General features: G+C 34.0%; 3 protein-coding genes across 3 annotated transcripts in view; all 3 read right to left on the bottom strand.

Annotated features, from left to right (window-relative positions):
- Positions 1-14,811, bottom strand: part of LOC120138238 (adenylyl-sulfate kinase 3-like) — a 21,132-nt gene extending 6,321 nt beyond the window's left edge. The window contains exons 1-3 of the mRNA XM_039153775.1: positions 14,583-14,811; positions 13,694-13,834; positions 13,223-13,372 (exon numbers count right to left, since the gene is read on the bottom strand). Of these exons, the coding sequence (XP_039009706.1) occupies positions 13,223-13,372; positions 13,694-13,834; positions 14,583-14,808 (517 nt within the window). The 5' untranslated portion in view covers positions 14,809-14,811. The remainder of the gene's footprint in view (positions 1-13,222; positions 13,373-13,693; positions 13,835-14,582) is intronic.
- Positions 9,705-25,790, bottom strand: LOC120138237 (mitochondrial outer membrane protein porin 2-like; the record flags this gene model as incomplete). The annotated part of the gene is made up of 8 exons (XM_039153774.1): positions 9,705-9,716; positions 18,367-18,372; positions 23,701-24,073; positions 24,177-24,385; positions 24,466-24,552; positions 24,644-24,754; positions 25,470-25,537; positions 25,631-25,790. Coding segments are annotated over 6 exons (942 nt in total), but the record flags the coding sequence as incomplete, so codon positions are not given.
- LOC120138236 (BTB/POZ domain-containing protein At3g49900-like) lies at positions 18,770-22,272 on the bottom strand. Its single transcript, XM_039153773.1, has 4 exons — positions 21,897-22,272; positions 21,730-21,799; positions 20,764-21,279; positions 18,770-19,661 (listed from the first exon to the last, which is right to left on the bottom strand). Exons 1-4 carry the CDS (start codon positions 22,034-22,036, stop codon positions 18,924-18,926), a joined length of 1,464 nt encoding a protein of 487 aa, XP_039009704.1. The 5' UTR covers positions 22,037-22,272; the 3' UTR covers positions 18,770-18,923.

Here is a 25,790-nt window from a genome sequence, read left to right as displayed (position 1 = left end):
GTAAGCTTTTGTCTGGAAGATCTCAAACGTTGTCAAAATGCTTGTAGATGTGAAGTTTCTCCCAAAACTGTCAAAAATCTTAAGAGGGTTCAATTCCAGATGCCTAATATCAATATCATTGAGCGCCCATTCAGATTTCAACTCAAATCCTTCCTTTGGTTACAAGATGCTTGTGGGTTTTCATCTTGACCTTTTTTTTTCTTTTTTTCTTTTTTCTCTTTCTTTTTTATTCTTTTTTTTCTTCAAGCATAATATTTCTTGACAGAATCCGAGTATTGGATTTCTCAGAATTTTTCCATCCATTTCTGCCAAGATCAACGCTCCTCCGGAAAAGGCCTTTTTTACAATGTATGGCCCTTCCCAATTAGGCATCCATTTCCCACGGAAATCTTTATGTATAGGCAAGATCTTTTTTAGTACTAGATCACCCTCTTGGAATTCTCTTGGATGTACTTTTTGTCATGAGACTTCATCATCGTTTCTGATACATCTGTCCATGGCAAATAGCTTTCAATCTTTTCTCCTCAATAAGGTTTAATTGATCAAATCTAGCTTGGATCCATTCGGATTCATCCAATTTTGTTTCTCTCAATATTCGAAGCGATGGAATCTCAACTTCAATTGGTAAGACTGCTTCCATCCCGTAGACTAAAGAAAAAGGTGTTGCCCCAGTAGATGTTCGAATAGTAGTTCGATATGCATATAAAGCAAAAGGTAACTTCTCGTGCCAATCTTTGTAAGTTTCAGTGGTCTTTGTAATGATTCTCTTGATGTTCTTATTTGCTGCTTCAACTGCCCCATTCATCTTTGGACGATATGCCACTGAGTTTGCATGTTTGATCTTAAATTGTGCACAAAGTTCGGTCATCATTTTATTGTTCAGGTTCAGAGCATTATCTGTAATGATCCTTTCTGGTAGGCCATACCGGCAAATTGTCTCTTTCTTTATGAATTTGCATACTGTGGACCTCTTAATGTTGGCATACGAAGCAGCTTCAACCCACTTGGTAAAAAAATCAATTGCCACAAGGATGAAACAATGTCCATTTGATGCTTTTGGTGTGATTGCCCCAATGACGTCTATTCCCCACATAGAAAATGGCCAGGGTGCTGTCATTACATGTAAAGGAGATGGGGGTACATGAATCTTATCTGCATATATCTGGCATTTATGGCATTTCCTTGCATAATCAATGCAATCTGTGTGCATGGTATCCCAATAGTATCCATATCTCATTATTTTTCTGGCCATGGAAAGACCATTTGCATGTGTTCCACATATTCCACTGTGTACTTCTTCAATGATGCTTCTGGCTTCGCTGGTATTTAAACATCTCAATAGCATTTGATCATTGCTTCTTCTATACATAATCTCGCCATCAAGAAAATATCCAGCAGTCATTCTTCTCAAGGTTCTTTTATCAATTTCAGATGCATTTTGTGGATAACTTTGATTTTTGATATATTGTAGGATATCATGATACCATGGTTTACCATCTACCTCTTCTTCTACACTATAACAATGTGCAAGAATTTCATATACTTGCATTTTGATTGGCATCATATCAACTTTCTTAGTTGCCTGAAACATAGCAGCTAATGTAGCCAAAGCATCTGCCATTTGATTTTCTTCTCGAGGGAGATAATTGAAGGTGACTTTCTCAAATTCTTTCACTAATTTGAGGGTACAATTTCGGTATTCCAACAATTTGGGATCTTTTGTTTCCCATTCACCTTGCAATTGATACACCACTAACGATGAATCTCCATATATTTTGAGACATTTGATTTTTCTTTCTATAGCTGCTTTCAATCCCATGACACAAGCTTCGTATTTCGCCATGTTATTGGTGCAAAAGAACTCCATTCTACTTGTAAAGGGATAATAAATATTTTCTGGAGAAATTAACACTGCCCCAATTCCTCGTCCCAATGCGTTGGATGCTCCATCAAAGTAAAGCTTCCAAGATGCATCATTTGTTCCAACTTCTTCATTCATGGATATGCACAACAAATCTTCATCTGGAAAATTAAAACTCAAAGGCTAATAATCATTCGATACACGACTGGCTAGAAAATCAGCTATGATACTTCCTTTTATTGCTTTTTGGTTGACATATACAATATCAAACTCGGATAATAACATCTGCCATCTAGCCATTCTGCCTGTTAAAGCTGGTGATTCCATTAAGAATTTCAAAGGATCAAGTTTGGATATCAACCAAGTAGTATGATATAACATATATTGTCTGAGTCTTCGAGTAGCCCACACCAGGGCACAACATAATTTTTGTATTGGTGGATATCGAATTTCACAATCAGTAAATTTCTTGCTCAGATAATAAATGGCTTTTTCTTTTCTTCCAGATTCATCATGCTGTCCCAGTACACATCCCATCGAATTTTCAAAGACTGTCAAGTAGAGAATTAACGGTCTATCAGGCATTGGTGATACTAAAATGGGGGCATTGGATAAATATTTCTTAATAATATCCAAAGTTTCTTGACATTCATCATTCCAGACTTCAGGATTGTTCTTTCGAAGTAATTTGAACACTGGATCACATTTGCCAGTTAATTGAGAAATGAACCGAGATATATAATTTAATCTTCCCAAAAAGCCTCGAACTTCTTTTTTTGTATTGGGTGGTGGAAGATCTTGAATTGCTTTTACTTTATCTGGATCAATCTCGATTCCTTTTTTGCTGACCACAAATCCTAAAAGCTTCCCGGAAGTTACCCCAAAAGTGCATTTAGCGGGATTGAGCTTTAATTGATACTTCCTCAATCTCTGGAAAAGCTTTCTCAAATTTTGAATATGTTCTTCTTCGGTTCGGGATTTGGCAATCATGTCATCTACATATACTTCAATCTCTTTGTGCATCATGTCATGAAACAAAGTTACCATGGCTCTTTGATACGTTGCCCCTGTATTTTTCAATCCAAATGGCATCACTTTATAGCAGAATGTTCTCCACATGGTTACAAATGTTGTTTTTTCCATGTCTTCAGGATTCATTTTTATCTGATTATATCCTGAAAAGCCATCCATGAATGAAAACCATGCGTGTCCTGCAGTATTGTCCACCAAGGTGTCTATGTGGGGTAATGGAAAGCTATCTTTCGGACTAGCTTTGTTGAGATCTCTGTAATCCACACACATTCGAACTTTCCCATTTTTCTTTGGTACGGGAACAATGTTGGCTACCCATTCTGGGTATTTGGCTGCCTGTAAGAAACCTGCATTAATCTGCTTCATCACTTCCTCTTTGATATGCAACAACATTTCTGGCCTCATTCGCCTGAGCTTTTGTTGGACCGGTTTATATTCTGGATTGATTGGAAGCTTGTGCATTACTATATCTGTACTCAAACCAGGCATATCTTGATAAGACCAGGCGAAGATATCTTTGAACTCTTGAAGAAGATTTATCAATTCTTGTTTTATCTGGATTGTCAGAGTAGTACCAATTTTCACCTCTTTCATTTCTTCATTTGTTCCCAGATTTACAGTTTAAATCTCTTCTTTGTGAGGTAGAATTTGTTTATCTTCTTTTTCTACCAGTCTTAATAATTCAGTAGGAACATCACATTCCAGTTCATCCTCACACCCATTGATTTCTTCCAGACATATGGGCTGCTCTAAATTTATCTCTCGATTAAATTTAGGAATAAACATGCTATTAACATTGTGACACCTGCAAATTTAAGTCGGACATATTTCCGAAAGAATATAGTAAATTTATGAAATAAATGTAAAATGTAAGAAAATGTAAAGAATGATTGACATCTGAAAATTTTAAAGAAAATTTCTTATATTTAATATTAGGTTAACATAATTTCCTTTACAAGATAACAAAAAGTTTTCATACTTTTGAGCTAAACATAAAGATTAGTTCTGAATATTACTCTGTTTTAATATTAAAAACTATATGAAGGTCTTCAGTGGTCCAATTGTTGAGTGTTTCTCCAGGAAAACATGGGCGAATCCTATCCAAATATTTGCCAGTCTTGTTGTCATTCATGATCATGTTGATAAATAATCCATTCATAGCTTCTTCAACTATGCTTTGATCTTTCATCAACTTTTCTTCTTTAAAGGCCTCAACAAGCTGTTGTTCTACATTAATTCTACATTAATTGTTCCTCCTTATCTAAATGTGGTCTTCAACTGTGGGAAAAATATGTGTTCCCAAAGGATTTCTTTTTCCTTTCAACCTTGTCTTTCTGTCTTCACACCTTCTTTTCATCTCTTTGTTCTTTTGCTGAAAATTGGGCTTAAATCCAAGCCCAAAACGATCTTTCTTCATCTTTATACTTACAGGAACTGAAATCCCTTGAAGATTCTTTCCTAAACCTTTCCCAGCTTTAGCTCCGATGCCTAAAGTTTGTCGTACCGTCATCTTGGTGCAATCAGATAATCTGGGATATGGAATTTTGCTTCCTTCTGCAATAAAGGTTGCATTGACAAATTCAAGAGCTAGGAAAGAGCATTCAAGAGCATCATCATTGGTTTCAATATATGGAACATCACTTGTTATAGACGCAATGATTTCTTCTTCAGCTCCTACGCATATTAGTTGTCCATCAACAACAAATTTCAATTTCTGATGTAATGAAGAAGGAACGGCTCCTGTTGAATGAATCCATGGCCTCCCTAATAAACAATTATATGTAGGGTGGATGTCCATCACCACAAAGTTAATATTGTACACGACTGGTCCGATTAACAACGGTATTTCCATTTTCCCAAGCACCTCTTTTTGAGTACCATCAAAAGCTCGTACTACATTCTGATAACTCTTCATGTGTGATTTATCCACATGCATTCTTTGAAGTGTGACTAGAGGCATCAAGTTGAGAGCGGATCCATTGTCAATCAATACTCCTGGAAAAATATGACCATGACAATGTATAGTGATATTCAAAGCTTTTACTGACCCCATTCCGCCTTCAGGTATTTCATCATCCATGAACGTTATGTAATTGTCAGCGGCTATATGTGCCACAATTCTGTCAAGTTTATTGAGGGATATATCTTCAGGGATAAATGTTTGATTAAGCATTCTCATCAAAGCATTTCTATGTGCTTCTGAATTCATCAATAGATCAAGAATAGAAATTCTCGCTTGTTGTTTGTGTAGTTGTTCAACCACACTATACTCACTATGTTTCAGGAATTTCAAAAATTCTTGCGCTTGTTTTTCTGTTACAGGCTCATTGAATGCTGGAGGGGATTCATCATCAAATACCTTTTGGGGTATTACCATGGTTTTTCCTTTTGTTTTCACTTGTTCCGAGGCATTGGATGTTTCGGGAGAGTAACATCTCCCACTTCTTGTAAAGAATCCAACTTCACTCACTGCTTCAGATGTCGAACCCAGACTCTGTATTTTCTCTTCTGTTTTTTTCTAGAGAAACAGATCCTCCTACCATTGAAACGTTGGTAGTATAATTCCAAGGTACTCTGCGGGTATCCTTGTATGGAAATGGTAGAGGAGTGGTGATAACTACTTTCAGCTTTATTGGTGCAGGAATCACCGTAGAAGATTTTACATTAATGATCACAGGATCACTTGTTCTCTGACTAGGTTTAGAATCTTCTGATGAGCAAACATCATCTTCTTTTTTCCTTGGTTCTTCTTCAAAGAATTCTATCTCTCCGTTATTCATCAATTCTTGCAACAAATCCCTAAACTCAGGACATATTTGAATTTTATGCCCCTTCTCTTGATGATATTCACAATAATTCTTGTCTTCATTATGCTTTGGCCTGAATTGTTGTGGAATTATACCGGCTAAAGAGAGTTGTTGAAATATCCAAACAAAAGGAGATTTAATTTCAGAAATGTCAGTTTTTGTTTTCTTTCTGTTCTCTTCCTGAATTGCATTCACGTTTTTATCTCCATGATTTGGCAATGGATGATTTGATGTAGATGGTGAATTGAATTCCAACTTTCCAGTGTTGATCAAATTTTGAACCACCCTTTTGAATGCCAAACAGTTTTCAATAGAATGATCCGTAATTCCTTCATGGTAAACACAGTGTGCCTTTACATCATACCATGGAGGGAATGGTGGTTGCATGGGAACCAAAGGATAGGGCCGTATGACATCTGCTTTTATCAGCGAATCATAGATCTCTGTATAGGGTACTGGTAAAGGTGTAAAAGACAACCTTTCATTTTCCTTTCGAGATCTTCTGGACTCTGCTCGATTAGTGTTTGTTTCCTCTTTCTTAACCCTTGGCTGGGTTATTGTAACACTTTTCGATGAATCCTTGTTGAGTTTGCATTGTTGATTTCATTCTCTTTTTTTCAATACATAGGTCTTTTGGAACTAGACCCTTCATTCGATTCAATTTTGCCACTTTTCAATACATTTTCAATGAGTTCTCCAGAAATGACCAAATCTGCAAAATTTCTGGTTGCATTCCCCATTAGATGATTTAAATAAGGAGCTTTCAATGTATGGACAAATATTATTGTGGCCTCTTTTTCTGACAAAGGTGGTTGAACTTGGGCTGCTGTGTCACGACATCTCTGAGCATACTGTCTGAACGTTTCGTTATTATTCTTCTCCAAATTTTGAAGAGTCCATCTATCAGGGACCATGTCTGTTACGTGGCGGTACTGCTCTAGGAATGCTTTAGCCAGATCTTTCCAAGATCTAATGTTGGCTTTGGTCAATTGAGTATACCATTTTAAGGCTGGTCCTGTCAAACTATCTTGAAAGCAGTGAATTAACAATTTCTCGTCTTTCACATATCCTGCCATTCTGCGACAAAACATAGTAATGTGGGATGAAGGGCATGTGGTACCGTCATATCTATCAAATTCGGGAACTTTGAACTTGATGGGGAGGATTAGGTCTGGAACCAAACTCAACTCACTAGCGTCAAACCCATAGAATGATTCAGTTATTTCCACGGATTTCATTCGTTCTTCTAAGCTCTTGATCTGTCTGGTCAATTCTTCATTTACTTTTTCCTTCTCATTCAGCTCATTCAAATCTGGGATTAGATGCTCAGTATTAAAATCCCCTATTTTCACATCTGATATAAGTGGATTTTTGCTTGAAGATGCAGGATCCACTTGTCGATTTTCATGTGGTTTGGTTTCTTGAAATGCTGATGTGCGGGCATTGATTTGTATAGGTGTAGTACCATAATGATAAATTGGTTCTGGTGGGAAACCTAGAGGATACATAGGTTCTTGGTCGAAAGATACAGGATTTTCATGCATTTTTCCAATGATAGCCTGTCTTTTAAACATGTCTTCTATTTTCTGCATCATGTTGTCTTGTGAGTTTGCAATACTGGCTTCAATTTTCTCTAGCTTCATTCTCATTTCTGCTTGTTCTTTATTATGTTGTTCCTCAATACGTTGTATTTTATCCTCCATAATTCTCTTAGTAGCTTGTCTAGTACCGTAGTGATGTTGTATTTCTCTTTTGGCCAGAATAACTGCGATTGAAAAATCTTCTGATATTATTATATTTTTTTCAAATTTTAATTAATGAATTTTATCTTAATAATAAAAATTATACATAAAGAAAATCATGAAATGAATAATGAATGTATGCAAAAAGGTATTGATCCCAAAAAGTTAATTGTCATAGAACAACTTTCATCGGCATACAAAAGTTTCTTTATAATAGTTCATAACTACAGATAAGGCGTAGCTTTCCTATTAAGCTCTATAATTTCTTTCATTAACCATGACACCTTCTTTCTGAACTTAGAAACTGGATCAACGTGATGCTCAATTATTTTAGCTTCAACAGCTAGTTCCCCAACATATCTAGCAACTTCGCTCATTTGTACCATGGCCTCAAATACCATATTACTTCTTTCTTCACTTCTTTCTACATAGAAATCAGTTGACTTTTGCCATTGTTCATTAGTTCCTTCAAGAGTTTGATCTAACTCAGTGATTCTGACTTGACAATTGTGCAGAGTTTTTTCAAGATCTCTAATGCGTCTTCGCAGTGAAGCACTTTCCTCATTACTTTCTTTGAGATCATTAGGTCCTAGACGAACCTTTTCTTGAAATAATGACTCTTCAAGTTGCAAAATATAAGCGTTAAACTCTGAGTTTTTGTATCTAGACTGATCCATATCTTCTTCAAGTTTTGTTCATGCTTCTTGCGTTCTTTGATTAAGCTTCTGGATTTGAACATTCTTGTTTCTGCATCTTTGCATCCAATTGCTAGCCATTTCTTGCTCTACCTCAAGTTTGGTGTTGAAATTCTTTCTTTCCAGCTCCCATTTTTCTTTTTCAACATTGAACTCTTCAATCCTTTGGCCCCTGACTTCAAGTTCGGCAATCAGATGGTTCATTTCAGATTCAAATCCCTTGAACATGATATTTTTCTCACCTTCAAATTTATCAAAGATATCATTCTTCATTTCCTCTAAATCTTTGGCTCGATCCCTTTCTCTTTGTATTTCATTCATGATCTCGCGATGTTCAGCTTTGTGTTTTATAATTCGCTCTCTTCTGTCAACCTCAAAATCTTTCATTTTTTGCTTTCCTTTCTCAAGGCTTTTGAGTAGACGGCTATTCTTTCCTTTCAGATCTTCAACTCGACTTTTCTCGATGTTCAATTCTCTGGTCATTTGTGCTGTTGATCGGCTTGATCCTGATGCTTTCCGGGATTTATATAACTTCTGGTATTTTTTTCTTTAATGCTCTGAATTCACCATTAACTTTTTCTTTGTTTTCTCTCAACATTGCACATTGTGATGAATGAAAGTCAATGTCAACACCCAACATAGCTTTATCTCGTCTCATTTGCTCTAATTCTCTTGACCAATCTTCTCTTTCTGCTTCAAACTCAGCTCTCAGAATTTCAATCTCTGATGGAACCACCTTAATGCGATCTTCCATAGAAATATCCTCAGTTTGGTCTGGTAGAGGAATATTTTCATTTTTCCTGACATATCTCCATTCCTCATAATCATGAGTTAACATTTCTTTTGCTGCTTTAGCTCGGATACAAAAAGTTATTTTCCAAGCTGTAAAAGCCTCCATAATATTTCTTTTATAATATTTTTCTGTGGAATGCGAACTCAGACGAATGTAATCCAAAAGTGACAGGTACAAATTGACGACCTTCATACTGTCTTATGACCAAAAGTGGTGCATATCCAATTCCTCCCCACAATCCGAGCAGCATTATCCAATTGTAATCACCACATTTGTAAAAGAATTCTCTTTGGATTTGCCATGGGGCTCGCCAAACAATGTCATTGCTTTGCAGATTTCGAAAGGCATTAATCCACATATCTTTCTTAATTTCTTTCGGCCATTCTTGCTCCAGAAATTCTTTTAATGGTGAGTAATCCGTATTAAAGCGCCGGTATGAAACCTTTTCTGTCCTCCAGAAATGGCTACGGATCCAAACATATAACAATTGGGCACACCCTGAGAATCGTCCACCTCCTAGCTTTCTACAAGCATTTAACGATCTGAAAGTCTCTGCTAGAATTGCAGAAGCAGGATTAATCTTTTTTGGTAGCTGCTCAAACAAATCTACTACTGCAGCTTCAATATATCCCAATACTTTTGGGAAGATGACCACACCATACATACCCAGAGCAAATAGATCGAATCGTACTTTAGTGTCAGGATGACTCTGAATAAGTTCTTTAATGTTAGTCCAAGCAATGCCTTCGCTTTCGTCTTTTTGTTTTGTACGGGATGCCACCCATTCTTCTCGTACTCCGGCAATCTTTGCTAATTTAACTCGAAAGGGTTGAGTTTTAATTGACTTTGAATAAATTCGATTCTCCAAAGCCCCTTCTATATGTAACAAAGTTGTGTATTCTTCAATAGTAGGGACCAAGTCCTCTTTATTGAGAGTGAAGCAATTGTACCCGGGATTTCAAAATTGAATTAGGGCTCGAAGTAAGTCATCATCAACTTCAACATAGAGCAAATATGGGATGTCTCCGTAAGTCTGATAAAACTGCAACTTTTTGTTTGAGTCCCAACTTTCCCAAATGCTTCGCAAATCTTGCATATCATTTCTTTTTAGCGAAACTGGAGCATAACTGGCAAAGTCCGATACATAGTCATCTTGCAGACTGTCTCCTCCTTGTCTTTGTAAGTCCTCAGCCCACTGTCTTACTTCTGAGTTTAGAATTATTTGATTTGAACACTTTTTATCCATGGATGAAGGCTTTCCAATGAGACAATTAACACGAGGATCAATGCCTTTTATCCTGTATGATGCTATGCAAACAGAAGAAATAAAGAACACACAAAAAGAAATGAATTAGTTTACATAATAAAGAAATTTAATAATAATGTCTACCTAAATATCCTTATTTAAACATGCTTTTTTCATAATTTAAATAATTTAAATTCACATGTAATTTAATCAGTAAGAAAATAAATAAATAAATTAAAAGGAAAGTTAGAATTCATTTCTCCTGTGAGTACACCTATTTTGGACAAAATTTCGGCATGGCTTCAGATCGGAAGAGTTTCTAGGGTTTATTATATGCAGGGTTTCAGATCTAAGAATAAAGGTACTCGAACTGTCCTTGTTGATGCCCCCTTGGGCTATCAAACCCTCAATCCTAGTCCATTACAGACTTAAACGGATCGAGTTCAATTCGAGGGGACACATTTCTCTATGCCTGACACTGAGAATAAATTCTCACGAAGATATAGAGCATATGAACCCCGAAAGTTACTTGCTAGGTCTGACACGGAGAATAAGTTCTCACGAAGACGTCGCTTTCACTCCTACTTAAAAGGGACAAACTCAATTATAGAGCTTTATGTTATGCAATGCAAGTGTTGTGTGTGAGGAGAAATGTTCAAACCTCTGACAGACAATAAATAATAAAATTTAATACTTGGAAAAAAAACATTAATTAAAATAACGTATAAATATTATGAAAATAAAAAATTTGAAAAGAAAGAATTAAAAATTAAATATATAAATTTTTAATTTTCTAATTGATAGAGACAATTAATAATTGGTTTTAAAGTTTGACCGTCCCCAGCAGAGTCGCCAAGCTGTCGTAACCGGTTTTCGCCCGGGCACGAATTTTTTTTTTACTCGGCGGGAAAAGAAATGTGAATAAATGGTTTAAAATAATTTGGGAGTCGCCATCGGCCTTTCGGGTCAGGTAGGTCGAATACCTAAAAATCATCCTTTAAAAGAGTTTTTAAGAAAACATCGATTAAAAGATAAACTGATCTGCGTTTTTAACCAAAAATTCGTTCTTTTTAATAATAAAAAGGGATTCGTGGTCGGTTACGTTTAGGGAAGGATTAGCACCCCTACAATGCCCAAAATTTGTACTTTTTAATTATAAATTGTCTCTATTATTGGAAATTTAAAAAATTCAAAATATATTTAATTTATAATCCTATTATTTTAAGATTATAACTATGAAAAATATACATTAATTTATATATATATTTACAAATAAAATATTTATTTATTTAGAAATATCAAAAAATGACTTCTAGGTGCCTTAAGACAGCTCTTTTCTTTGATATTAATAAATATTATAATAATTAAATTTTTTTTATAATATTTAATTTTAAAATACCAGAATAGGACATCCAGTTGTATTAAGACTGCCCTTTTCTTTGATATTGAAAAATAAATAAATATTAAAATAAAAATAATTTATGACTATATAATAATAATAAAAATAATATTTAAATATATAAATAAAATTAAAACATAAATAAACAATAATAAAAATACGATTAGAACTATATATTTAAAAGCAATGAAAATATTTAAAATTAATTACTAAATTATAATCTAATAAAATTAAATACTTAATTTAATTAATTATTTAAAATTATAGGGATTAAACATGCTATTTTTCTTATTTATTAATTTAGTGACTAAACTAAAATTATATAAAATTCAAAAATCAGATTAAAATAAATTAAAACATATGATTTGGGGTTAAAATATTAGTTAATAAAATTAGGGGACTAAATATGTTATTTATCCTAAATATTTATAAATACGGTTAAGGGCTAAAATATAAATAAATAAAATTTAGAGACCAAATTAAAAGGATTATAAATTCGATTTAGTGACTAAAATGTAAGGATTACAAGTTTAAGGGATTGCGGACGGGATTTAACCTTTAGTTAATTACACAAATAGCCCTCTCCAAAACGACGTCGTTCGGAAAGGGCTATTTAAAGCCCAAAACGGCTGGCCCGACCTCTCTCATTTCAATTTATCATTCTCTCTCTAACTGAGAGAGAATGATAATGCTCTCCCCTCTCTCTAGCTTCCCTCATCGGAGGGAAGCCGGCTATCGGACGGCAGCCGTCTGCCGTCGTAATTCCCACCGCCGGCCACTGCATCCTGTGGCCGGAAAAATTTATTTTTACACTAGAATGTAGATCGGACCGTCCTAATGACGGTTCCGGTGTTCCTTTCTTTTAAATAGCTCCCGATCGGAGCAAATCTAAGAAAACACCTTCGGTATTTTTGGTTTTCCAGCGCCGTTTGGGGTTCTCCGGTAAGGTAAACTCCTCCTTCTCTCTTCTCGGTTTGATTGCTAGTTGTTGTGAGTTGGTCTCTTTTTTTCCTTTTTGTATCTTTGCTCTCGGTTTTTTGGTTGCTCTTTCTTTGGGGTTTTTTATGTTCTCCGTTCTTCCTCTCTCCTTTTTTGTTGGCAGGGGGCTCGGTGGCTTTTATAGCCACCACCGGTGATGGCTTCGGACCGGTCCAAAAGGGGTTCTTCGGTGAGTCACCGGACTTCCAGTGGTGACTCACCGTTTGGGGGAGACGTGTGCGGCTGGAGTGGCTCTTCTAGAAGCCTTCGACGAGACGTGGCAGCGGTGGAGATGGTGGGAGCAGCTGCGGCGGCCGCGTGGCCCTAGGGTATCATACCCTAGGGTTTGCATCTGGAGGAGTATGGGTCGTTGGATCTCTCAGATCCAACGGCTGAGATTGAGGCGGCGGCTAGAGCTAGGGTTTAGAAACCCTAGCTGAAACCACAAATGTTTAGGGTTTCTTTTTGGGTTTGGGCCGGTTCTGGTTGGGCCTGGGATTTGGGCTTGTAACTATTATTTTTTTAATAATAATAATAATATATATTATAATAATTATTATTATAATAATAATTATTATAATAATAATAATAAATAAAAATGGGTAAAAAAGTTAGTATCTTCAGGATAAAGAAAAACAGAACTGTGATGAGGAATCAGACAGCCTTTACCAATCCTTCGTATGTTTTCTGCCCGATCCTTTGCTTTAAAACTAAGGTCACGGTTTAAACCATGCCTAACATTATCACCATCAAGGACGTAAGCCAACTTCCCCCTTGAATACAAGGCATGGCACAGAGCACACGCCAGAGTGCTCTTTCCTAATTCATAGACCATAGTAAGAGAGGGAGGGAGGGAGCAACACAAAGTGAAAAGGTTATGACGTTTGAACACACTTTTCAGTTTAGCAAGCAGAAACTAACAATGAACAAGTTTTTTTTTTGTTTTGACTTTACAGATTCGTCCACAGCTAAAAGACCAATCTTTCAGTTTTTTGTTGTTTTAACACATAAAAAAAGACTACTAAAGCTTGTCATAAGCAAGCACCCATCTTATATACGCAGGCAAAACAGAAAACATTATATAAGATAATGGAAATAAAAAAAATTGGCATGAATTTCACTATTCAAAGCTAAACAAACCTGAGCCACTGAGACCCGTAATCCATATGACACAACCCTTCTGCTTAAGCAACTCTTGCCAATTAAGTTTACCAATCAAACTTTTGTGCCATACTATGTTTGTTGCCTTGCCGTTAGTAGGTATCTGGTGGAGATTTTCACCTAGTTAGACGTTTGAAATCAGAACCCTAAGTGGATCCAATTGGAAAGAAACCAAATACTGAATAATTCACGAGTTTGCGCTGTCATCATTGTCAGTAATTCCACGGAATGGCCAAGTGTTCATACGAATATTATAGAACAGTGTTTCCAAAAATGAGGAATTCATTACTAAAATGATCGGCATATAAAGATACTGTAAAAATTATAAATATTCAAATCTGAAAGGCTGAAGCTTAAGGATTCAGACGTATACAGGTGATTTATTCGGCACTGTCATCAGAAAAGCAAGAGCCCAAGCTAAGATGTATAATCAAGGGGTTTATGTAACCAATTACTTCCCCTTTTTGAACAATATTATTAATCTTTCAGATGAGGTGTTGTGGTTGTTCTCCTAATCTCCATTTCAATCTGGAATATCTACCATTTCACAAAATTGGCCAAACAATTTTACTTGACGATAACTAATTTACAGCAGAGTCGTAAATGTTAATGCTTGCAAGTCTGCAAAACCCAATTCAGCTGAAAATAACTTAGATATATCTCTTCATCATTCTACCAAATTTCTTTTAAATATACTCCTAACATAAAAGTTCTTTTATATGTAGAAGATTTGGCCCTTTTATACATAAATAATAGGGGGGGGGGGAACAAATATGTTCTTTAATTTTCTTTAAAATGGTATAAAAATCCTGAACCAATAAAATTAAACACACGACCCATGAAATTTTCTTTTTTAAAACAATAGTACCAGAAATAGCAGCAGCGGGATCAGGCGCAATCGGCATAGACGATTCCTCCGTCGCCTGAACCAAACTCAGCTTGGCATTGTTGCTTCTGCTCAACCTCACAGAAAGCGACGACGCCAGCAACGGAAACTTTACGAAGCTAGCCTTATCCACTGGTACCAAAGGCCCATCATCGAAAATGGAAGAAGAACAACAAATTGCCGGCCGTAGAGCCTTGAGCACAACCATCTTGATTATACTTTTTTAAAAGAAAAAAAAACAATGGTTGTGAGTTGAAACAGCCAAACAGGAGGAGTTGACGGCAAAAGACGTGATTAAAAATCCAAATTCCTTTTGATTCCATGATTTATAAGATGAAGAAAGGACGTAGAATGGCTGGGTTCTATTATTTTATTTTACTCGATTTTTAATCCACCTGTAATTCTCACATTTCTGTTTGGATAAACTTCCAATTTGGGTCATCCATCTATTACATAGTTTCTATTTTGGTCACTTAACTATTATTTTTCCAAACTCAACATTATGTTTTAATTCTATTTTGGTCACATATTGTTAAAAACTTAATGGTGATGTTGATGTATCATCATAAGATAATGTCATGTCAATATTAAAATATAATAATAAAAATGATAATTTGGTATCAACGTTAATATTTTAACAATAAGTAACTAAAACGTAACATTATCATAATTTTTTTAAAAGTTATAATTAAATAATCAAAACAAAAACTAAATAATAGGTAGAAGACCAATTAGAGAATTTACCCTTCTTTTAAAGACCGGAGAGAGTGGTGTACACTGGAAATGTGGACAATGGAGAGTTGATGGGTTTTTTAAATTTAAAAACCTTTTTTTATTCATTTATTACAAAAATTACCCTCATCAAGAATAACTTAGAAAAATGTCCCTCAAACTATCCTCGTAAAAATACCTCACGTTCTGTAAAATACGTTGAAAGATTCTTTGAAGAACACGAGATCCATTATTAAATTTAGTAAAAAGACTTCGCATTTTGCAAAACATAACGTCAATGAGGATTTAAATTTAACATAAGACTAGGCTATATCAAAACAAACTAGTTTTGCTCAATGTGATTTAAGCGTTGATGTTTAACCCATGGGACACGATTTCATGTTCCATACTTTCCTTTTGTGGGATTCATTTTATTCTACTAATTTTTCATCTAATCTAGGGTGACACGTGTTACCATATGATTGGGTGTAAAATAAAATAATTAAATTAAAAAATATCTTCATTCATGTTGTGACACATGTCACAATCGGAATAAAAAAATAAATTTATTTAAATTAAAAGTCTGTTTATATCGTTGTAATTAGTTTTCTAGAAAATGAATTACATTTTTGAAAAACATATTCCTTTGTTTGGATGTTGTTGTGTAAAATGTTTTCTACTATTTGGTTAATTTTTCTGAATATAATTTCCAACCATCCATTTTTTATAATTTTTTTATTTTTTATTTTTAAATTTTATTAAGTTCATTGTACTGTTATAAAATTATATTTTATAAATTTTTTAGTATGAAGTAGAACGTATTATTTCTATAAGTATGTTAAAAGATTAAGTCATATTTGAAGATATCTAATGAGTATATACGTATTTGATTAAAAAAGCATTCCAATGAGAATTGTTCAATATTTCACCATATTGGTCCTTTCTGAGATTTCTAAAAGTTTGACAATCAATAAAAGTCGGGTAAATAGCTATAAAATAAGAGTATATACGTATTTGATTAAAAAAGTAAAAACAAGATTGAACTTAAGGTTAAGTTACATATCCAGTGTTCACAGCAGAATCGTGATAAACATCGCCCAACAAAGTAGTATTTACATTTTCTGGTGTTGTTTGAAAGGTATAAAGACTAAAAGTTCGAGTCGAAGCCATTCGATTACAATCTGCAACATCATCGACGAGCCACCATTTGGACCTACTCCATAGCCAATCGTGACAAGCTCAAATCTGTAATCAGGGTCTGTAGTTACTTCTAAAGCATCCTCAATCATTCCTCGTGCTTCAAGGAAATGAGTCACACTATAAATCAAAGCAAATCATCAATTAAATTAATGAACAGTAAATAATCACAAACTTAAATAGAGAGAAATTGAACACAATAAAACTTTAAAATAAATCCTTTCAGAGAATCGATACCCAAAGACAAAGACCAGTGAAGTTTTGAAGCCAACACTACATCTATTTCAGCCTCAATATCATTAAAAAATCAATTTTCTCTCCTTTTTCCAACTTAGCAGCATCAACAATGAAAAAAATATGCAAACAAACAATACCCAAATCTTCATTTAGAGTAAAAATTAAGAAAATAGGGAAAATATGAAGGAAAAAAAAAAGATTCAAGATGTTTACGGTAAAACATATTTAGGGTAAAACAAAGAGGTGGCGAGGAACTAGGGATTTTAAAACGACTTATCAATTTTAAGATGTTATGGTTACATGAGAAGATGAACAGAAGATATCGCTGACGAGGGAGAGGTGACGGTGATGACTTTTGGTATGATACTTTCGAGGCGTTAAAGAGAAACTGAAGTGAAGAAGTGAGGAACTGAGGATTGTAAATAACTTACCAATTTTCACTCGGTAAGTCATTTTACGGGAAAAAGAGGATGTTTTCCGTTGACCCGTAGTTTTCCTTGAAGCAAACATTAGAAAACTGTGAAAATGTTTTCCGTCATTGGTTTTTCTAAAAAAACACACCCTAAATTAAAATTAAGATCAAAATGATATAATATACAAATAATAAGGATTGAATGTGTAATCATGCCAATTTTTTAATTGTCACGATAGCACAGGACAATACTTCCGTCAACTGTTAATGACATGTGGCTTTATTGATACCAATTATATAGTTAAGTATTCTGGTTGATACAATTAAAAGAACGATAGTAAAATTAAAAAAAGCTAAATAATTGAGTGATTAATTATATAGTTTATCCAAATAAATAAAAAGGTTTCTTCCTAATAAAAAAGTCGAGTTGATGATGAGGTCCAAAATCCCACGTCACGGTCACTCATAATTGGGCAGACTCTAAACTCCCGACGCAAGGTTAAATTGTTAATATGTATTTATCATTTACGTTTTATAATTACGTAATTATTATAATCAGTTAATTCAATTTAATAAGTTCAATTTTTAAGGACGGTAATGATTAAATAAAATATATGATTTAAAGTCACTATATATTCCGCAAAAGCTTTAAATAAGAAAAATATATATTTATTATGGTCACAAAAATATAAAATATTGATCATTAAATTTATTGTAGGTTAGAGGGTGGGTGAGACTGTAAATAAAAAAATACGAAGGATTTTCTTAAAATTTTATAATTTATAAAAATATCAAATTTATAATTTCAAAATATTTTAATTTTAAAATTAAAATATAAATTTTCAAACAGTTTTAAAATTTGTCTTATTTTTAATTATTATTTAAAAAAATTAAAATAAAAGTTTTGTTATAATTAAGAAGTCAAATATGATATTATTTATCAATTTAATAGGTTACATTATTCACTTAATAACATTTGAGACTAATAATGCAGTTCTCATTTTATTTTATAAATTTTATAATAAAAATATCATTTTTAATAATTATTTTGTAAACTTAATCTAAAATATGTGAAAAATGGGCCTTCTATGTACCAAACACAGCACTAAATTATTCACGAGGTAAAGGTGACCCAACCTGATCATCATAAATCCATCAAATTCAAGATGAACCCTTCAAAACTGGAAACAATGGTGCATCTTAGGGGACTTCAGTCTTTACATCTAGGGAAACCCTTAACAATTTCAAAATTTGAAATTTTTGAACTATTTTTTTCTGGTTAAATACTGAAAACTGATGAAAATAATAATTGTATATAAAAAATGATGCAATAAATATGTTACTATTGAGGTCAAGGATGAATGTTTATGTAACAGAATTTGAATTAGATTTGACATCATACGTGAATAATTTGAAAACACTACTTACGAATTTAATTATTTAACTTTCTTGATTTTAATAGTGATAGCAAAAATAATACTTGATACATGAATTATGAATATGGTTGCACAGAGAAAAACATCAGCTATAAAACCAATGTAAGATTCGAACACTATTTATACCAAATCAAAATCTCTAATCTTCAGTTTCACATCAAATCTATTTTCCCTACTCTATTCTCTAAAAAAAATGGACTATTTCACGACTCAATATCAATATGGTTGATAGCTGGGTTGGGTGAGAAATACTGCTGCTTTTAAGACTATAAAAATGGAAGTCAATATTTCACCTGGTTAGTTCTCTTCTATTCAACGGATAGATCATCCTCAACTGGAATGCACTATTCCATTTTCTGATATTGTTGAACTCTTCTTGTGATTAGTTCCATTTTCTGTTGCAGAATTTGATACCCGCAATGCGCTTTTTAGCCCTTTGATCAACCTCTGCCCAATATTTCTCTTGATTCTGGGACTGGCAATGGCTGAAGTCTCTGGTGTGGAAGATCCCAGGGCTCTTTCTTTTGGACCACCACTGAACCGGAAACTAGCTGAGGAAGGAGCTCCAAGATATGCTCTTTCAATTTTATTCCCTGAACCGTAATGGAAACTAGCTGACCGGCCCGACTCCAACACATCTCTAGACCCACCACCGGTTCCTTCAATAACATTCTCATCAGACTCTTGCAATATCTTTTTCATGCAAAGCAACTGTTTTTCCAGGGTTTGGATCCTGGAACTCGTGGCATCCATTGCTGCCTTGAGTTGAGCCGTTTCCCGCTTGGTGGCATCGCGTTCGAGGATTTCACCGAGGGTGATGTTGTCGTCAACGTCGTCGTTGTTACTGCTGGTTCTAGGGCGATGGCTACGCGATAAATGGTGATTGGCGGCCGAGAAAATGGTGCGGCGGGTATTGAGTTGTTCCACCAACATGGCTCGGACTACGAAACGCAACGGCATTCGAGGGTTTTGCACTGCATGTAAGAGGAGTTGAGGCGATAGCTTGTTGCAGTCGATGGAGTTACATATCTCCGTCTTCTTTTCCTCAGTCATCTTCTCGTTATGCTCCTGCTCAAGCAAGTTTTAGTACAAACTATAATCAACTAAACCATTTGCAAATCCATATGACCTAATATAAAATTATGTTTCTAATATCGAATTACCCTTTTAAAATGTTGAGGTTAGAAAATTTAATCTTTTCATAATTGAGAGGTATTTTGTTCATTTTTACTTGGAAGTTATCTCTACTTATTTATTCTTTTAAAAAAGATAATTCTTTTATATATTACATTGAAATTGAAATATAATAATTACATGATTTATGTATGAAATAGGCTCCTTTAATTGTACCCTAAAAAATCAAGTGAGCCCTTAATTTAAATTATGTAACTCATTGTTTGAAAAATAGTGGTTAAACAAGATATCCAACATTGAAAAATTAATAAATATTTAGTTATGAATTTTTAAATAAGAGTTCATATGATCTATGATTTTTCAAAATAATGACTCATTTAATAATGATTTTCTATTTAAGTACTTTAGATACAATTAGAGATTTTTTTTGATATACAAGCTTAATAATAAAAAATCAAGTCAATTAAATAATTGATTGATAATCTTAATTTGATTGTTGCTTGACACTATTGTTATTATAATATATAATATGAAATACCTAATAAATTTGTGATGATTTTTAATTTGAAATTAATAAGGAAAATTAAATATTCAAATTAATCAAAATCTAAGCATTACTAAAAATAATAGATAGAGACCAAAAAAAAAGCTGGTCCAACCTACACAATCTTAAATATTAAATGGACCACACACTACACCTAAGCTTCTAAATGCACCTATTAAAGAAGTTCATAAATGATTTTTTTCCCTAGTTGTTTAAACACTCTCATAAATACTAGATATATGACGAAACAATTAAATGGGAAATTATAATATTCTTTCAAAATATAAAAAAAAAATATTTATTATTTGTGATTTATTAATTTATATTTTTTAATTAAATTATGATCACTTTATTCATGAGAAGAAATTAATTAACATAAGTTTTTTTATTAGTATAAATCTATACAAATGTATTAATATTAAACTAATCATGTTATTAGTTAAGGAATAACTATGATCTAACATAATTAAAAACCAGTAGCAGTGTTCTTACCTCGAGATAAAAATCGACGATTCTATAAAGTAAATCGTGGTACTCAAATCGATGGTGCATAGACTCGGTAACGATTCTGAAATCCTCGGCGCGCAAAGAAATAACATCGTCAAAGTAACCGTCGAAGCCGTTCCCATCCTCCGCTAAATCCATAGCCTCTACGCATCTACTAACGAGGAACGACGTTGTTTCCGCCTCCGGGAGCAGCGTCAGGCAAGACCTGAAAACAATCGCCGCGTACTCTCCGTTGACGGCGATGAATCGATGGAAGTAATTCTCGGTCATCTGCTTCAAGTTATTGTCGCCGTCACCTTTGGTCTCCGTCATCCCGAGGAGCTCCGCTGCTACCAGGAGGGACGCGACGTTGAACGGCGTTACGAGGAGATGTGTCCCGTAACAAAAATCGACAACGAGAGAGAAGGTTTCGACAGTTATGTTTAACGGCGGGGATAACGTGAATTCAGATTGATGGTTTAATTTCCGCCTTAAATAAGTGCTCCTGTACGACAGAGGATCCTATGAAGAAAAACAAGATTAGTTAACCGGAAATCATTCATTAATAACATAATAGCCAAAACGCAATAATTTATTTACTTTGTTGGGGGTTGGTAACGTAACATTAAACACTATATCGTATGGTATACCCCTTTAACGTTATACGTTCGGAATTAATACGAAAATGACTATTCTTTCACTTCATCATTCATCCAACATTTCTTGTTATTACAAAATCTGGAAAAATAAATCATTAGAGATACAAGAATGTTGCTATTTTCCCTTACAATCTGGGTTTAATTCAAAATGTTTATATTCTTCAAATAAATTAAAAAACTTTCTAGTAATCATTAAACCCAAGAAGGAAAAAAAACACATTTTGGATGAAACTCAGGCAACCAATCCAGATCAAATCAATCAAGTAGTACATAAATATATTAGAAAATTCCCAAATTGAAAAAGAAAACATACCTTATGAAGATGAAAAGCAGTTCCCTGTACATGTATCAATACGTCAGTTTTACACCCCATTGCCGATGACCTTTCAATATAGAATACCCAGAAATAAAATAAGATCAAAATTGAGAGAGAGAGAGAAAAAAAACTCATGAAAAAAATAATTGAAGTAAAAATAATACCAGGCTTCTACTCTTGAATGGAGTGGTGAAGGAGGAGAAGAGACAAGTGAAGGAGAGTTATCATCCTCGTCATGGTTATCATCAAAAGCTTCTTCTTCATAAATGGTTTCTACGACTCCTAAAGTTCTCCAGGGCTTCATTTTTCGAAGGAAAAAAAAATCTTTTGTGTTTTGGTTTCAGAGAAGCAGTTTAGGGTGGTGATTTTAATTTAATGGTGAGTAGGGATTGGGGGTGGGAAATTCTTTTGCCGGTAGGGATATTAATGGTTGCATGTGATGACTCATAAATGCTAGCTTTTAATTCCCCTCTTCTTCAAATCAAAATGTTTCGGAATTCATACTACTCTCTCGTCTAAATGGTTTTGGAAACTTTACTTTTTACTGTAAATTTAGAAATGACAATATGAGAACCATTCTTAGGTTATGCAGCTAATATTAAAAAATTGACATATGCACGAATTGCTAATAAAAATCTAATAAATCATTGCACCAAACTAAATATAAAAAGTGGTAGGTTTAACCAAAATAGGATGATCCATTTGGTGAATATGTTTCCAAAACCTAAAGATTGAGAATAGACCTATATGCTTGCTATTGGCTCATTGCACCTGATTTTCAGTGAATAATTTTATTACTTGGGCAAAGAATCAAATCATAGATTTTTTACAACCATCTTTAGATCTATTACCAATAAATTAAGCAAGACGTGAAGGGTGTCTTCCACCTAAAAAGAAATTAAGCTTAAGGGCGAACTTTGTCCCTGTAGTAGATCTAATTTATTATTTTTGTCTATATCGTATTTTCGCATTTATTTAACCCTCAAAATTATTTAATTGAATCAATCTATATTCTTCTCCTAACTTAAAACCCTAAATTTTAAATCATAAGTTAGTATTTAAGGGTTATGATTTAAAAGTAATGGCGAATGATTTAGGGTTTATAATTTAGAGTTTTAAATTAGGGGTAGGGTATAAAACGATACAATTGAGTAACTTCGATGGCTAAATAAATATGAAAATACGATAAGAGCGAAAGTGATAAATTTAATCAGATAAACAAAAGTCATCCTTTTTGCCAAAAAATTGAAACGGAAGTTAACAATTCGACTCTTGGAGTCGGACTTTATTTTAGTTACACACATATCATTATTTTGGAAAGGGACTTATTTGTATTTGTATAAAATTAAGTGGCTTTTATATAATATAAAGTGTACTGTTTACAAAACTGTTAAGGTTGGATGAAAATGTCACTTATTTTCTGTAGCTGAAAAATACTCTGAATTCTCCCTATTTAAATAGAAAAACAATTACACTCCTATTATTATGTATTTATATTTTTTTTATTTCTAAATATAAAATAATAAAATTCTAACTACGTTGAAATTATATTAAAAATTGAAAAGTTCAAATTACAGTTAGATTTTTTTTAAAAAGAGTATATTGATTTTAATTATTTAATATTTATTACACATTATAACGTCTTATTAGATCCATTTAAATTTTTTTTTAAATTACGAGTGAGTTGGGGTTAGATGAAATGGAAAAATCTTGCCCCACCCACTTAACTGTTGGGGCAATTGTAATATTTTAGAGAAAAGGGCATTTCCAATCAAGATATCTTGCACTTCAGATTTATTGTTGGATGTTTTATTAATCAATAACAAGTTAATATATATATATATATAATTATTTTTATCATGCATATGTATATAACATAAAAGAAGGCAACTGGAATAAACAAAATCATCCATTCACAGCTATGGAGCACTAGAAATGAATAATCATCTGTGAACCATTTGTTGCCACCCCCAGGAAATTTTGTTGAAGTATCAAATCCCAAAAGCATCATTGAATAGCAAATGAAAAATCTAATTAGGGTTTGAGAGCAATCGCCAATCCGAATCGGGGACTTTTTTCCAAGGCCTTTGTGTCAAGCTCACCAGAGATTGTCAACAATGACTTCGGAACGACTTCATGCTGCAGCAGTGCTCCAAGCCTCCCATGATTGTTGAGCTTAGCTTTAATCAGTGTGAGATGATCAACAGCATATGCCCCTCCAACAGTAAATGTGTTATCGTTTGTGGAAAACCTTCGGCTGATCTCACCCACAGCGGCACTCTTCTTTAGCTGATCCAGATAATGCACGTATGATGCTTTAATACTGTCTCCCTTGTCCCCCCTGAAAGTAAAATGAGAGACAAATCAGGGACAGAGATTAGAAAATTCTTGATTAAATTCGCTTCTGAAACCTAGTGGAATAAATATAGTATACAGAAGCTTACAGAATTATCGAAGCACACGAATCTGGTTTTGTCACACTAATACCAGCAGTGTACTTCGTAAATTTGCCATAGGTGGTATCATAACCTGCCTCTGCACCAAAAGCAATCGTGGGTGTCCCAATGGTTGCGGTGACATCAACACCTGGTGTCTGGTTCAAACCAATTGTTGTTGTAAAGGTAGCATGGTGATGGAAATACTGAACCTCCAACTGTAACATAGCAACTTCGAAACTTTAAACATCAAAATCATCATGATAAAAATCATTTCACAGAAGGGGCAGCTTTATACCTTTCCAGAGTTATAATCAGGTACTTTGAATGACGCAATAGTCTTGGTGGATGGAAGAATCTCAGTGAAAGTAAGTGTTGTCGTGATCTGGACAAATAATGTAAGATGCTCCGCTGGATTAGGCTACATGTTATTTAATACTTTCAAAAGAAAGGAAGTAAAAACCAAAATAACCCACATTAGAGTCAGTATCGACTTTAACATCAAATTGAGTGTTCCTGTACTTGTATAATGCAGCAATATCCCCAGTTGAAAGACCTCCTTTATTAAGAGCAGTTGATGTAAGAGCCTGAATATAAGGGGACGAAAAGTAGAATAAATTAGAACAACAAAGACCTGTGTGGTGTTTAATTTGTAGGATATAGCTTAACATAAACTACATGAAGATTCACTAACCATTGCAGACAAACCAAAATACAAACCGCCCAACAATAAATTAAAAAAAAGTACGAACTAAAACATTTTGTTTGGTTATCTATAGCATTCAGTTTGAATTACACCTTTTGAATAAAAAAAAGTGTAACAGAGCATGCCTATTCAGATGAAAACTATCTGAAGTTAGACACAGCTTCACCCAACAATAACTTGGAACAAGTGTAGATGTAAATAAATTACAAAGTTAAATTACAATCATGATGTCCAAGTTCAAAGATAAAGCTGATTCATGAGAAAACCAGGGAAATCACCCTAAGACAGATTTCTTTTACATGCAAAAGGATAAAGAACAAGAATATTGATTACACATGTACTATCTACATTGAATTATTGGTTAGACCTTTTTCTACTCAAATGCACAATTTACATGAATAGAGCCTGAAATATAACAATTGGATTAAACATATATAAAATTGCATAATATTACGCAAGCGTTAGTTTTACACCAACATAGATCCCTCTGTGTATCAAGTGCTAGCAAATCCGCATCTAACAATAAGCTATCAACCCCTCGCTACTGCTTAAACATTAATCAAATTCAAGGTGTGAAAGAGATGATTTTGGCGTACCACTCCAGCGCCAGTGTAAGTAGAAACAGTGAACTTCTGATCCGAGGTATAATCTTTGGTCAACAGATCTGAACATTCAAAACAAAAAAAAACGAAAACAGGTAATCAAAATATCGAAAGATCGAACGGTGGAGGAGGAAGGAAATGGAGGATTCGATTACCTTTGGCTTTCTTTCCGATATCGACGAAGAGTCCCGGTCCCTTATGCTTGCACAAAGCCTGGGAAAGATCTGAGAAATTGAGAAGAACAACAAAAATGGTGAAATCGAATCGAATCGGAAAACGGAAGGGCTTATTATTGGTAGAGACGAAAATGAAAAT

This window comes from Hibiscus syriacus, unplaced genomic scaffold (assembly GCF_006381635.1).
Source record: "Hibiscus syriacus cultivar Baekdansim isolate YM2019G1 unplaced genomic scaffold, ASM638163v2 tig00110678_pilon, whole genome shotgun sequence".
Taxonomy (NCBI): domain Eukaryota; kingdom Viridiplantae; phylum Streptophyta; class Magnoliopsida; order Malvales; family Malvaceae; genus Hibiscus; species Hibiscus syriacus.
Note: the sequence above shows the minus strand (reverse complement) of the source record. Positions and strands in the feature narration are given on the sequence as shown.

Excerpts from the sequence above, each read along its gene's own strand:
- LOC120138236 (XM_039153773.1), bottom strand. The coding sequence starts at position 22,036 with ATGAAGCCCTGGAGAACTTTAGGAGTCGTAGAAACCATTTATGAAGAA. Across the intron at positions 21,280-21,729 it reads CTGCTTTTCATCTTCATAAG|GATCCTCTGTCGTACAGGAG; the intron begins GTATGTTTTCTT and ends TTTTCTTCATAG. Across the intron at positions 19,662-20,763 it reads TCGTCGATTTTTATCTCGAG|GAGCATAACGAGAAGATGAC; the intron begins GTAAGAACACTG and ends TTGCTTGAGCAG.